The 12,205-nt window shown below is 66.8% G+C and overlaps 1 protein-coding gene across 1 annotated transcript; it reads left to right on the top strand.

Moving 5' to 3' along the window:
- The first annotated feature begins 7,866 nt into the window (after window positions 1-7,866).
- Window positions 7,867-12,205, top strand: SOHLH1 (spermatogenesis and oogenesis specific basic helix-loop-helix 1). The gene is made up of 7 exons (XM_040464387.1): window positions 7,867-8,054; window positions 8,450-8,600; window positions 8,966-9,087; window positions 9,175-9,260; window positions 10,546-10,732; window positions 11,224-11,294; window positions 11,868-12,205. Exons 1-7 carry the CDS (start codon window positions 7,867-7,869, stop codon window positions 12,083-12,085), a joined length of 1,023 nt encoding a protein of 340 aa, XP_040320321.1. The 3' UTR covers window positions 12,086-12,205.

Raw genomic sequence — 12,205 nt, 5'->3', positions numbered from 1 at the left:
TGCCGCCGTCACCACCAAGCGCCACAGCCACGGGACGCGTAGGCTTTGGCACGAGGACGGACACGCGGCAGGGACCTGAGGGCGCGGGAGGGGTGGTGGGCACCACGTGCCCCCCACCGCGCTGACGAGACGGGAGGCGCGTGCCTGGCCTGGGCGGGGCTGACACCCACCTATTCAGAGGCTACGCTGCGGCTAGCGCCGGCCCCCACCTCGCGGCCCCCACCTCGCAAAAGGCTGGGAGAGAAACAGGGGGCAGCCATCTGCATCAGGAAGGCATCTGATGTGCAGAGACCGGAGCATGGAAAGGAACAGAGCCAAGGACAAGGACGGAACAGCGCTCAACAGGGAGAAGGCGCCTGCGGGGATGACCACGGTCAGGTCCCCCCAAGAATGTCCGCAGGTCTCGTAGAAAAGACACAGCGGCAAAGGATGGGCGAGCGGCAGGTCCAAGAACACGCACACCAGCCGGCGCGGACGAGGAAAAGCTTCCCGCCTCGCCGGTCACCGGGGAGCAGTGGGGGAGCGCCCTCACGTGCTGCTGGCCACGTGTGGTCTGGGAAGGCCCAGAGCAGGGAGGGCGTGGATCCGGCCTCAGGGTCCGTGTCTGCCGGACAGACACGAGAGGAGCCGCGGGGAGCCTCGCGTGGTCTGAGAAGTAACAGCAGGGCTGGCCCACCCACAGCCAATACCCGCACACCCTCGCCTGTGCCAAAGCCCGCCCGGGCCCAGGTTTCCACCCCCCCCCCAGCCTCAGGACGCTGCCACCAACAGTCCGAACACCCAGTGACTCAGGACAGTTCTGTGCTATGAACGGGCCGATCTGTGTGACCCAGCACGGAACCACACTTTGCGGGGTCCCGTGTCAAAATCCAAGCACGGCACCACTCCTTTAAAGGACCCTTCTGGAGAGGAAGTTTCCTCTGGGCACCCAGCCTGCATGCCACTCATGGGCTGCCCCCACTGCACAGTGACCTCAGTTTGGGGGTGACGGCAGGGGAGAAAGGCCATGTGTCGCCCAAGGTGCCACGTGAGAAGACCATCAGCCTCGTCATTGGGGGCCAGGAGGCCAGGGGACCACGCCCACCACCGGCGTCCCCAGGCCACAACCACAGTCTCCCAGCCCTCTCGTCCTGGGCCCACCTCTGCGCAGGCCACTGGGGAGGGGCCCCCGTCTCCTCAGGCTGGGCGTGTGGCATCCTGGAAAACAGTTCGTCTCCCCACCTGCTGGCAGTGCTGAAACCGGCCGTCCCGTGGCCTGCGGTCACTGAGGGGACCCGGTCCCTCTCCTAAGAGGTGTCCCTCAAGGTTCACACTCAGTCCTAAATTCCCAAGGAGCCTGGAGAGCCACGTTTGCAGAGGAATTGGGGACGGGGGGCGCGTGTGTGCACACGTGCGCACGGATGTACATACACACGCGTGTGCGAGCATGTCTGTGCACACGGGCACGTAGGCGAGCACACGCGTGCGCTCGCCCTCGCGCGTCCCCGCTCAGCATGCAGGCGAGTCCGGAAGACAGTGCAGCATCACCGGGGTGGGGGGCAGCGGAGAGCGGGCCTGGCGCCCAGTGGAAGCGGAAAGCAGCCTGTCTGCTGACCACAACAGAAACGCTAAGTGCTTCCTTTGCACAATAATTAAAAAGCCAGAGCCATTGGAGCTGCTCAGCAGCCCTCGCTCAGGCGTCTCTGGGGAGCGAGCGTCCTCCCGCCCCTCAGGGGAAGGGACTCTGAGTCCACACTATGGCAGCCACTGGCCACCATCTCCCAGATGCATCAGGTTCCAAGGTGACAGCTGAGAACCCGTCGTTGAGCTGGATTCAAACTGGAGAGTCATCAGAACCGACGCTTTGGAGTGGGGTTCTCGTGCACCCATCAAACCCGTGTTCCAGGAAGGGGATGGTAGCGGTGTGGACGCAGGGCCGGCCCCCCCACCTTCCCCGAGCCCCACCCCGACGACGTAGGGGAGGCAGAAGCCACAGGGATTTGCAGTTCTCGCCCCGCCCACCTGGGCTGGGACCTAAGGCTCAGGAAAGGCCCCTGTTGCACACCCCAAAGACGTGGCATGTCTGGGTCACCCACTGCCCGGGTCTGTGTCCCCACCGCAAGGCCCAGGACTCAGTCCCCGGGTGCCCACGACCCTTGGCTGGTCCTGCTGACGAGCTGCACCCCATCCTATGGCTGAAGACGCCCAAGTCCCTCCCCTTCCGGCTGGACACACGGTGGCTGCTTAGAGGTGCAGCTGGGGGCAGCCGGAGCCGGCATGGACGTGGGGGGCCCTTGGGAGCCTGCCAGGACAGACGGCGTCCCCTCCGTCACAGCAGGGCACGGGGGCTCCACTGGGAGGAGACTGCCCTGTCCGGCCTGCCACGCCCCTACTCAGCCCTCCGAGAACCGCACCAGCTCCCCATGCTGGCCGCACCAAATGGCTCTGAAGGCTGGCGTGGCCTGCAGAGGTGCTGCGGGCCTTATGTGGAAACGGAAGCCCAGGTGGGATGTCACCTGCCCACACGTGACACCTTCTACCTGGCAGATCTTGGCCTTAGAGCCTCGTGCTCCCGGTGTCCAGACAGCTCAACTTGGTGGCTTCCCCGTCCTCTGACCTCCGGCACCTGCCAACACGTCCGGGGTCACATCCCTACCAGCACCCTGAGGCCTCCCACAAGGGCTCCACACCAGGCTATTGGCCTCTCCAGGACCCCAGGCCCCTGCATGCCCAGAGCCGGTACAAACCCCCAGCTGTGACCAAGGTCTCCACAGGGGCGGTCAGGAGAACGGTAGAGAAGTTGTTCAACTTCCCCGAGCCTTGCTGCCCCCACAATCCACAGGGTCAGGGAGGACCTCTTCGGGCCACTGGGTCCCCCTGGGTCCTCAGCCGCTGGCCCCAAGACCACGCGTGCCCGCAGCCACAGCGCAGTGGCCGGCCTCCCTGCCTCGCCCAGCACAGTGATTATGGATGCCCCACGAGGGGGCTGAGCTCGACCTGCCCTCCGACCCCAGCTTTCTGTGGTGGCCACGATGGCAGAAACGTGGTTCCACGTTCTGTCTCGGCGTGGCGGCTCCAGCTGCTCGGCAGGGATGACGCCGACAGGAGGAACATACTAGAGCCACTGGGACTTGTTTCTGCCACGGGGCGGGCAGCTGGCCCACTGTCGCACACTGGTTGGGTCCCAGCCACAGCCCCTTCCCTCGCTGCCCAGCAGCCCAGAGCTGGGTCCCCAGGGGCTCCCGGACCCCCTCCGCTAGCCAGGAGACGCTGGCTGCCCTTCCTGACGAGCGCCAGCCGAGGTCCCCGGCAGGGAGTCTCTGATTAAGTCACCGTAAACACGTGAGGCAACGTCACAGGCCGACAAGAGCTGGCACCGGGGGTGGCTGGCGTGTCCAAAGCTCCAGACCTCACTGCCCCACACAGAACAGGCCAGAGTGACCGCACGGTGGATCCCTGAGCACGCCTGTGGAAGGTCCAACCAAACCGCACGGCGGACTTCTCTGGAAGGCCTCTCCAGAGGTCCTGGCCCAGGGACCAGGCCCGGTCCTGCCTCCACCCCTTGCAAACATCGTAAGCTCTCCAGTAGCTAGTACGGGCCTCATGCCCCAAGGCAAGGCCCCTGGCTCATCTCCATGCTCCAGAGGAGAAAAAGATTTTGGGTCAGTGTGGGTGGCCTCATCTACACACACACACACACACACACACACACACACGCACGCACACACACACACGCACGTGTGCGCGCACACTAAAGAATTCCCAAGACGACTTTGAAAATACCTGTGTGATCAGAAGCCGCTCCTGGGCCAACACCCATCTTGGGGCTCCACCCAGAGACTCGCACACACCCCATCGCCCCCCTCTCCAGCCCCAGGCAGGGGCAGGGCCCTCCTGCACACTCCGGGTGCCCCCACTCCGTCCAGCACAGCGCTCCTACGCGGAACGCAGGGGTGTGCACGGGGGCGCGTCACAGTCAGGTACACGCCCTTCCCGCCCGTGGTCTGGACACGCTCAGGCAGACCCCCCCGTTTCAGAAAACCGGGGGCTTGTCTGGGAGGAGAACACAAGCACCGCCGCCCCCTGGAGGCAGGAGTCACTTGGGAACAGCCCACAAAACCCTGCGTCCTCGGGGAGCCCAAAGAGAAGCCTCAGGAAAGAATCTGCACCCGGTCACTGACCCTCCGTAGGGAGGGGAAGTCAAGTGACAGAGTCCGGCGTCGGCCACACCGTGACTATCCCGAGTAACTTCACGGGCTGCTGAGACCCGGGCAGGTGGACAAGCTGGCTGGGGGACTCAGAGGCTGTGGTCCAGCTGGACGTGTGGACACACAGTCACACCCATGGACCTGCACTCTGACAGAGAGCCCCAGGTGGGTCCCCCCACCTCTGCTCCCCTTTCCACTCACCCCTGTCTTTCCGAGCTGCTGCTGTAGACTCTCCCGGCCAAAAACAGAGCTCTGAGTTCCTCCCAGTCCCCGGACCGGGAAGCCACCCCTGTGCCGGCCAGGCCTGGGCTGTGCCTCGGGCCCTGAGAACCTTTCCCACAGGGCCTGGGCCACTTCCTGCTGCCCTGCATGCACTGCTCCCTAATATGGGCCTAGAGGGCGGGCCGAGACCTCCGGCCAGGCACGCACCCTGGCAGGGCGTCATCCCCAGCTCTCTGTGCCCTCTGCCATCGGGGCTTGCAGGGTGCCAAACCAGTCCCCGGGGTCAGTGGGGAGGAGGGGCAGGGCTGTGGGGAACCGGCAGTTCGGGGAAAGGCCACAGGGCTCTGAGCAGAAGGCCAGCACCGGCCTGCTCTGGGGCAAGCCTGGCCCTCCCTAGGCCCCTGCCCCCTCCATAACAACTGTCACCTGCGTGGCAGCGACATCTGCACCCGGGGAAGGAACAGGGTAAGAAAGGCAGTGCCCAGGGATCTTGGGGGCGGCTAGGACCCGCGGCCCCACCCCCCGGGGACAGGCACAGGGCCCAGACAGGGGTCCAGGCGCCAAGGTAGAGGTTCCTGCAGCCCAGAGAGCCAGGAACCCTTCCCAGGTCCCCAAGTGCTTGACCCGCCGGCCTGGGGGCTGCCCCCGCCAGCAGCAGGCAAGGGTGTCCCACCGCCCTCACCTCTGCAGGAAACCCCAGCATCGTTACTAGGATCACCCAGCACCTTTCAGGACAGACCCGCCCAAGCTCCAGGGAAGGAGGAAACCCGGGCCACCAGACTCCAGAGCTGCCCCTGCGGTCAAACCTAGTGCAGGAACCGGCGTCGCAGAAGTCCCCCCCACCCCCACCAGACCCTCATTTGCCCGGAGAAAGGTCTCCCCTCTCCCAGCCCAGGACAGCCTCCCTAACCTCACGGTCTTGGCCTCAGACGCTCCCGCTCCAGCCCAGGCGAATTACACTCCCTCGCCCAGCCTGACCTTCCCTGGGCAGAGGTGGGGGGCGGGGGGGGGTCCTCACATGGCTTCCTTTTCCCTGGTGGGGGTGAGTCTTCACCCTTCCCTGGGGGGCTTCCCATCCAGTCTGACCTTCCCCCCGCCATGCGTGCCCCTGGTTTGGGACACAAGCGGGTCAGGTCTGTTTTCCTTCCTGGGCTCCGCCAGAGCTCCAGTCACCTGGATGGACAGGACATGTGGCATCCCGGGACACTGCTCAGGGAAAGGTGGCCCAGCACGACTGACTCCCAGATCACCTAGAAGCCAGGTCAGCAGGCCCTCTACTCACAGGGGTGAGCAAATGGAAACGCCCAAAAGGGAAACGACAAGCCAAAAATACCAAGCCATTAAAAGCCAAAATCCCTGCCCTTCTGTGCGACACAGCCCACCTGCCTCCCACACGCAGTCAGGGCCCTGGAACACCCGCTTCCACGTGGAGTGCCCTTGCCCCTGTGCCCGCCGCCACCCCCTCGCGGGAGCACCCCAGTGGGCCCTTCCTGCAGGCTGGGTGGAGGGGGGGTGCTGGGAGGCTGGCGCAGCCCGGCTCCCGGCGCCCCGGAGCTGCTCGGAGCCCCACACCCAAAAATGGCTGCACTGGGGGCACCTGCGCGCCAAGGGGGCAGACAGACAGACGCCGGCCCCAGGCACCTGCCGGTCACCGGAGTAAGTGCCGCGGGGGCTGGTCCTGTGGGGCGCTCCTGTTCCCTGTGGTGCGGGGGAGGGCGCTCATGGGTGCGCTCATGGGCGCCTGGGGTGTGGGGCTCTGGGAGAGGAGGGGCCCCGGGCACGCGGTTGTGCGGTGCGAGGGGCCTGGGAGGGGGCGCTGGCGGGGACTAGGTTCCCTCCGCCTGGGGAGAGGCGCATCGGCCCTACCTGGGGGCGCATCGGCCGTCGTCGAACACGAAGGTCCGGTTGGTGTGGCCCCCGCCGCGCGCCGCTGGCCGCGCCCCCCCTGTACGAGCCCCCCGGGCTGCGCGTTCCGTCGGGGAACGGCATGCGGGGCGGCGGCGGCTCGGATGCGGAGCCCAGGGAGAAGCTTCTTTGCTTTATCCCGAAACACAACACTTTTCTCTCTCCGAGCCGAGAAAAAAAAAAGCCTGTTCCAGGGTCGGGGTTCGGGCGCCAGGCCGGGTGCGCCCCCTGCCGGCTGCGCCGGGAACCGCGGCGGCTGAGGGCCAGGCGGGGACGCAGCTGGCTGGGCGCCTCCCCACCCGGGGACCCGCCCCCATCGCGGCGCTCGGAGCCCTCCCAACCGCGAGAGACAGGAGGGGGCACTTCGGTGGCCAGAGAACCCCAAGCGCGCCTCAGGGTCGCTCGGAACTGGGAGGAGGGCTCCGTCCTACCAACAGACCCGCGTTCAGCGACTTCCGCCAGCTCACCCCTGGAGGTCCAGCAAGAGGAGCAGGCGGACCGAGCCCTCCAGAGACCCGCAGGCCCCTGGAGAATGAGCTGAGGGGTGGGGAGAATCCAGGGCCCAGGGCAGGCAGAAGGCACAGGCGTGGCAAGGGGCTGGGATGGGGCAGGCGCTGGGGTGCCGGGGAAGGCACAGCGGGGGAAGGTGACGTCGGGGTGGGCTCGGAGCTGTCAGGATGCCCCCTGGCTCCTGGGTGGGTGATGACACTTCATTTAGGTGGAGCGCCCTGCAAGAGGGGGCAGGCACACGCGGACTGTAGACCGGCTGGCCCCCAGCAGCAGGTGGGGACCCTCCAACCTGTCCCTAACCGACCCCTGAGCCCCGCACATCTTGGTGAGCAGTTCTCAGACCAGCCTCGCCCCGTCCTCTGGGAACCCCCCTACCCGGGCCTCACGGTCTCCCCTGGGTCCCCGGGCCGCACAATGTTCCAGAAACTCCCATCTCCTCCTCCCCCCACACCTGTGCCTGTCCCTGCCTCAGGTAACACTCACTGCTCTGTAGGGGAGTCCACCCTGCCACCTCTGGCCTCCTGACACCGGGCCCACGTCCAGCCTGGGCTCCTGCCGGTTCCTGCTTGGGGCGCCAGCCGCCCAGCCCTGTCCCGAAAATCACCGCTTCTGCCCTCCTGCCCCTCCCTTCCCACAGTGGCCATTTACCCGCGCCTTCCTCCACGGTCAGGCTCCTGGAGGGCATCACGCCTCCCTGTAGACAGAGCCCAGCTGGAGGCTGGCACCCAGGGAGGCCACACCCGAGTGGGAGGTGGGCCGACCCCCCGGAAGAGGAGGGAGGACCACTCAGCCCGGGCCACACGTCGGCCCTGGAGCGGGCAGATCCAGGCCACCGCTTTCTGGCAGCTTCCGGCGGGAGAAACTTGAGGCTCCGGGGCGAGTGGGGGGGTGGGGCAGAGCACGCGTCTGGGCGGGGGCGGCGGGGGGGGCGGGTGGGGAACGGGGGGGCTGGAGGGGGTCAAGGGTGCTGGGCGGGGGGACCCAATGCGAGTGGACTGCGCTGCAGGTCCCCCCACCCGGCGAGGCCCGTGGGGCAGGCCCTATGGGGGGAAGGCGGGGCTCCCGGAGGACGTCCACCACGGCGTTCTGGGGTTCACGGAGCTCGACGCCCCGGCGTCTCCCGGGCAGCGGCTCTTCCCCGTCCAGTGCCCAGGGCTGCCGCGAAGACAAGGCGCCCGAGCGTGCGGGCTCCGGCCTCCCGCGGAACGTGCTCAGCGAGCGGGAGCGCAGGTGAGCCGCGCGGGGGGAGGAGGGGCCGGGCTGCTGGGGGGGGGGGGGGGGAGGGGAGTGGGTGTCGGGCGTCTGACCTGCGGCCCTGTGGGGGTTATAGGCCGCTGGGACAGGGTTTGCGGGGGTCTGTGCAGTAAGGGGACCGTGACTGGGGCCCGCGGTGAACAAGAAGCCCCAAGGAAGGGGGGAGGGGTTCCCGGGACCACCAATGCAGGCCCCCCCCCCCCCCCCCCCTTGACCTGAGCCGGGGGGGGGGGGGGGGTGGGGCACTTGGGATCTCTGGCGCTGGTGGTCTAGGGCACAAGCACAGCCTCTCTTTTGGAGAGCTCACGGCGGAGGGGGGGGGGGTCCGAGGCCGGGTGGGCTGACGGTGGTTGTTGCTTGTCCGCAAGCAGGAAGCGGATCTCTGTGAGCTGTGAGCGCCTGCGGGCCCTGCTGCCCCGCTTTGATGGCCGGCGGGAGGACATGGCCTCCGTCCTGGAGATGTCGGTGCAGTTCCTGCGGCTGGCCGGCGGCCTGGTGCCCAGCCAGGAGCCGCCCGCCGCCGTGAGTGTGGGTCCCCCGTCCGCACCCATGGCTGCCGGTCGCCTCGGCCCCGGGGGGCGGCTCTGACCTGCTGGCCTCCCCCGTGCCCTGCACCGCGCACCCCGGGCGGCCGTGATCTCGGCAGGCGTCGCCCTGTCTGTGCCGGTTCCACCTCCACGAGTGAGGCGGGCGTCCCAGGGCACGAGCTCTGTCGTCACTTAAGTCCCTTATGCGCGCCTCCACCTGCTCTGTGTTTCCGGTCCGGCGTCTGCTCTCGGGCTGACCCCCTTGACCCCAGCGGGGCGGCGGGTGACAGGGAACGGCGGGCTGTTCCCTCCCGTTTGTTGCCTGACCGTCGTCGGGTGTCACGTCTGTGCCAATTCTAGGCTCTCGCTCCGTCCAAGGAGACGTGGCACAAGTGGCAGAGGGACGTGTTGCAGCTGGCCCTGTCAAGTCCGACCTCAGCAGGGGCGCCAGACTCCGGGATGGCAGCGCCCGGCGTGACCGTGTGAGTGTCCCCTGTGTGGCTGGGTAGCCCGTCGGGGCAGCAGACACAGCCTGTTCAGGGCTCTCGCTCTGTGTTTTTGTCCTTTAGGCCCCAGGCTGCGACCGCAGGTGTGGCCAAGGGTGAGGCCCCGCTGGGGGCAGCCGAGGTGCTGGACGGGCCGCCAGCCCTCCCCGGTGAGCAGGAGTGCAGGGCAGGGTCTGTTCCTGAGCGGGGCGCGGACGCTTAATGTCGGTTCTCTCGGGACCCTCTTGTCGGGGGGAAGCCTTGGAGACCCCACGCTGCCTTCGGCCGCGGTACAGACCTCAGGACAAGGGTTGCCGGGAGGGGCGGGTGTGGGGGCTCAGGTGCCCCAGACGGGTCAGCCACAAGCGGTGATGGTTCTCTGTCAGCTTGTCTCCTGGGGAGCAGGGTCCAAGCTAGCGGGTCTCTGAACTTGTTTCTGCTCCCCAAGGATGGCCCCCCCACCCCTCCTCCGCCCTGGGCCTCTAGGGGTCCCTGGGTCCCCCAGGAAACTTGTTGGCCCCTGTCATGGCCAGGTCTCTGGAGCGGCCCCCACACTGCCCTGCTCTCCTCGGTACCTTTTTTTTTTTTTTTTTTTAAAACCTTTATTCATTTTGAGAGAGAGACAGAGTGCAAGCAGGAGAGGGGCAGAGAGAGGGGGACACCGGATCTGAGGCAGGCTCCAGGCCCTGAGCCGTCAGCACATAGCCCGACGCGGGGCTTGAACTCACAAACTGTGAGATCATGACCTGAGCCGAAGTCAGACGCTTAACTGACTCCAGGGGCGACCCCCCCTTCCCCCCCCCCGCCCCGCTCTTTGTCCCCCTCTGTGCCTTTTCGATGTTTTTTTCTGTATGGAGTGAGAGTCATCGGCCTTGCACGGGGCCTTTGTTCTCTGGTGCTGTGCCGGCCAAGCCTGCAGGCACCTCTGATGATGTCTCTCTCGTGCTGGACCCCGCACCCCAGCTATTTGTCGCTTCTTGGACACGGGTGCTGGTGATTGCCCTGTGCCAGAGTCCCCGAGTGCCGCAGGAGGCGAGGCTGTGTCTTCCGGTTCCCGGAACGTGCCTGTCGAGGAGGGGAGGGGGCTTGCTGTGAACAGGGCTGGCGGCAGAGTCAGGGCCACAGGCAGGGCGTGAGGGTGCAGAGGTGACGCGGCAAGGGGGCTAGGTCTGAGGGTGGAGGCCGGGATCAAGGATTGCGGGCAGGTGGGGGTAGGGTCCCAGGTCTGAGCTCCAAGGGCCTGGCCTGAGGTCAGCGGTGTCTCCTCCTAGGAGCTCCCCTGGCCCCAGGTGCATAGCCCTGCGGCCCTGGGCGTCTGTCCTTGGGGGTCTGTCTGCCTCCTGCTCCCGAGCTCCTTGTGTCCCCGTGCAGGGTGCAGTGGGTGGGGGCTGGGGCCTTTAGGGTAGGGCTGCGCCCACACGGGGAAGGCCAGCATACACCTGCCCTCTCTTGTAGAGCCTTGCAGCCTGGTGACCCGGCCCCCAGACCCAAGTCTCTCCAAGGCCCTGAGGTCGCCTCCACCCTGGCCTCCCCGCTCCTGGCAGCCACCCTCCCCTCTGGTGAGCAAAGAGGCTCAGAGCTGCCGGGGCCAGGCTGGGCCCCTGATGGAGGGGGCCGACTCTTCCATGACACTGGACACCAGGTGGGTGCCCTGGTGGGCGTGCGCACCAGCCCCACACACCACCTCCTAGCCCTGCCCGCGCTCTGCCCGCCCCTGCCCCTGGGAAGTTCGCACCCCTCCCTCTCTGTCTGCCGGGGCCACAGCTGCCAGCCCAGGCCTGTTTTGAGCCAGACGCTGCCGTGTGGCTCTCTGATGCATTTCCGAAAACGTTGTCGTGTTCCCAGTCCGTCTGTGTTTCGGCTGATAGTAAACGAGTTTGTGTTTTGTTGAGCGTGCACCAGCTGGGGCGTGGGAAGGGAGCGTGGCAGAGGCTGGAGAGAAACCAGCAGAGGCAGCGGGGTGAGCCAGTCTGTCCCCAGCATGCAGGCTCGGGGTCTGGCGGGGAAGGGGGGGCACCCAGTTCATCTTAAGCCTGAAGCCACCTTTGAGGGCACACACCTTTGTCTCGAGGCTGGAGGACCGGGTCCACCTGGGACCATTCGGTCAGGGTGCGTTCTTCCGGCCTCGTTCAGGTCTGCGTCCGGATGTGATGTGGAAGATGGGGCGTCCTTCCTGCTGAGCGCCAGTCCCGACTGGTGGCTGGGTGAGTGGGGATGCGCCACCTGGGCCACCACTTGCCCTGATCAGGGACAGGCCTCGAGGTCTCAGGCGGTCTGGACGAGGGGCTGGGCAGGTGGCTGGGATTAAGAGGAGACGTGCTCGAGCTCGGTGTGCGGGGCGGTATCGGGGTCCCAGTATTTGTCTCTTGCTCCTTGCTGGTGGTTGTCGGGGTCGCTGGGGTGGGGAGCGTAAGGTGGCGAGCATGCATGTGGACCGTGTGCGTGCGCGTGGCACGTGGGGCTGGTTGTGTGTTACCCGCGATTCGGGATCTGTGCCTTTTCTGCACGTGACGTCCCCACAAAGGTGTCTGGACGTGGAATGAGTCCGTAAGATTCAGCGTCGTGGGAGACGCCTTCCTTGTTCTGGGCTGGTGGGTTCTCCCGGGTCTCAGGGGGGACCAGCGTGTGTGGGCCCACTCACCCCACACGGCCCTCGGGCGCCAAGGGCTTCCAAGTCGGGCAGGACGGACGGGCAGAGCTGGGCCTCTCCGCACCTTGACCTTGCCACGTGCACCCCAGGTACCCAGGCTGACGTGTCCCGTCTCTGACGTTTCCAGGGTCTCTGGAGGGCAGAGGCGCCAGCGTCCCTTCTCGGAGCATGGCCAGGAGCAGCCTGCTGGACAGGGCAGAGCCCAGCTTCCTGACAGACATCGGGCCCGGCTCCCAGGAGCTCCCAGACGGCCCCCTGGAACCCTGGGGCTCGGACGCCGGCTGCCCCAGCCTGGCCCTGCGGGATGAGATGGACAGCATCTTCCCTGACTTCTTTCCCTGCTAGGCGGTGGGGAGGGGGTCAGTGCCACACGTGCCCGTGTCGCGTGCCGGGTGGCTCATCCCGGGTTCGGGGGGGCGGCAGGGCCGGCTGCGTATTAAAGGCGGTGCTTCTCCGGAAACCAGA

Source organism: Herpailurus yagouaroundi, unplaced genomic scaffold (genome assembly GCF_014898765.1).
Source record: "Herpailurus yagouaroundi ecotype Mexico unplaced genomic scaffold, PumYag 440, whole genome shotgun sequence".
NCBI classification, from domain to species: domain Eukaryota; kingdom Metazoa; phylum Chordata; class Mammalia; order Carnivora; family Felidae; genus Herpailurus; species Herpailurus yagouaroundi.
The sequence above is the reverse complement of the archived record's forward strand: the minus strand, read 5'-3'. Positions and strand labels throughout refer to the sequence as shown.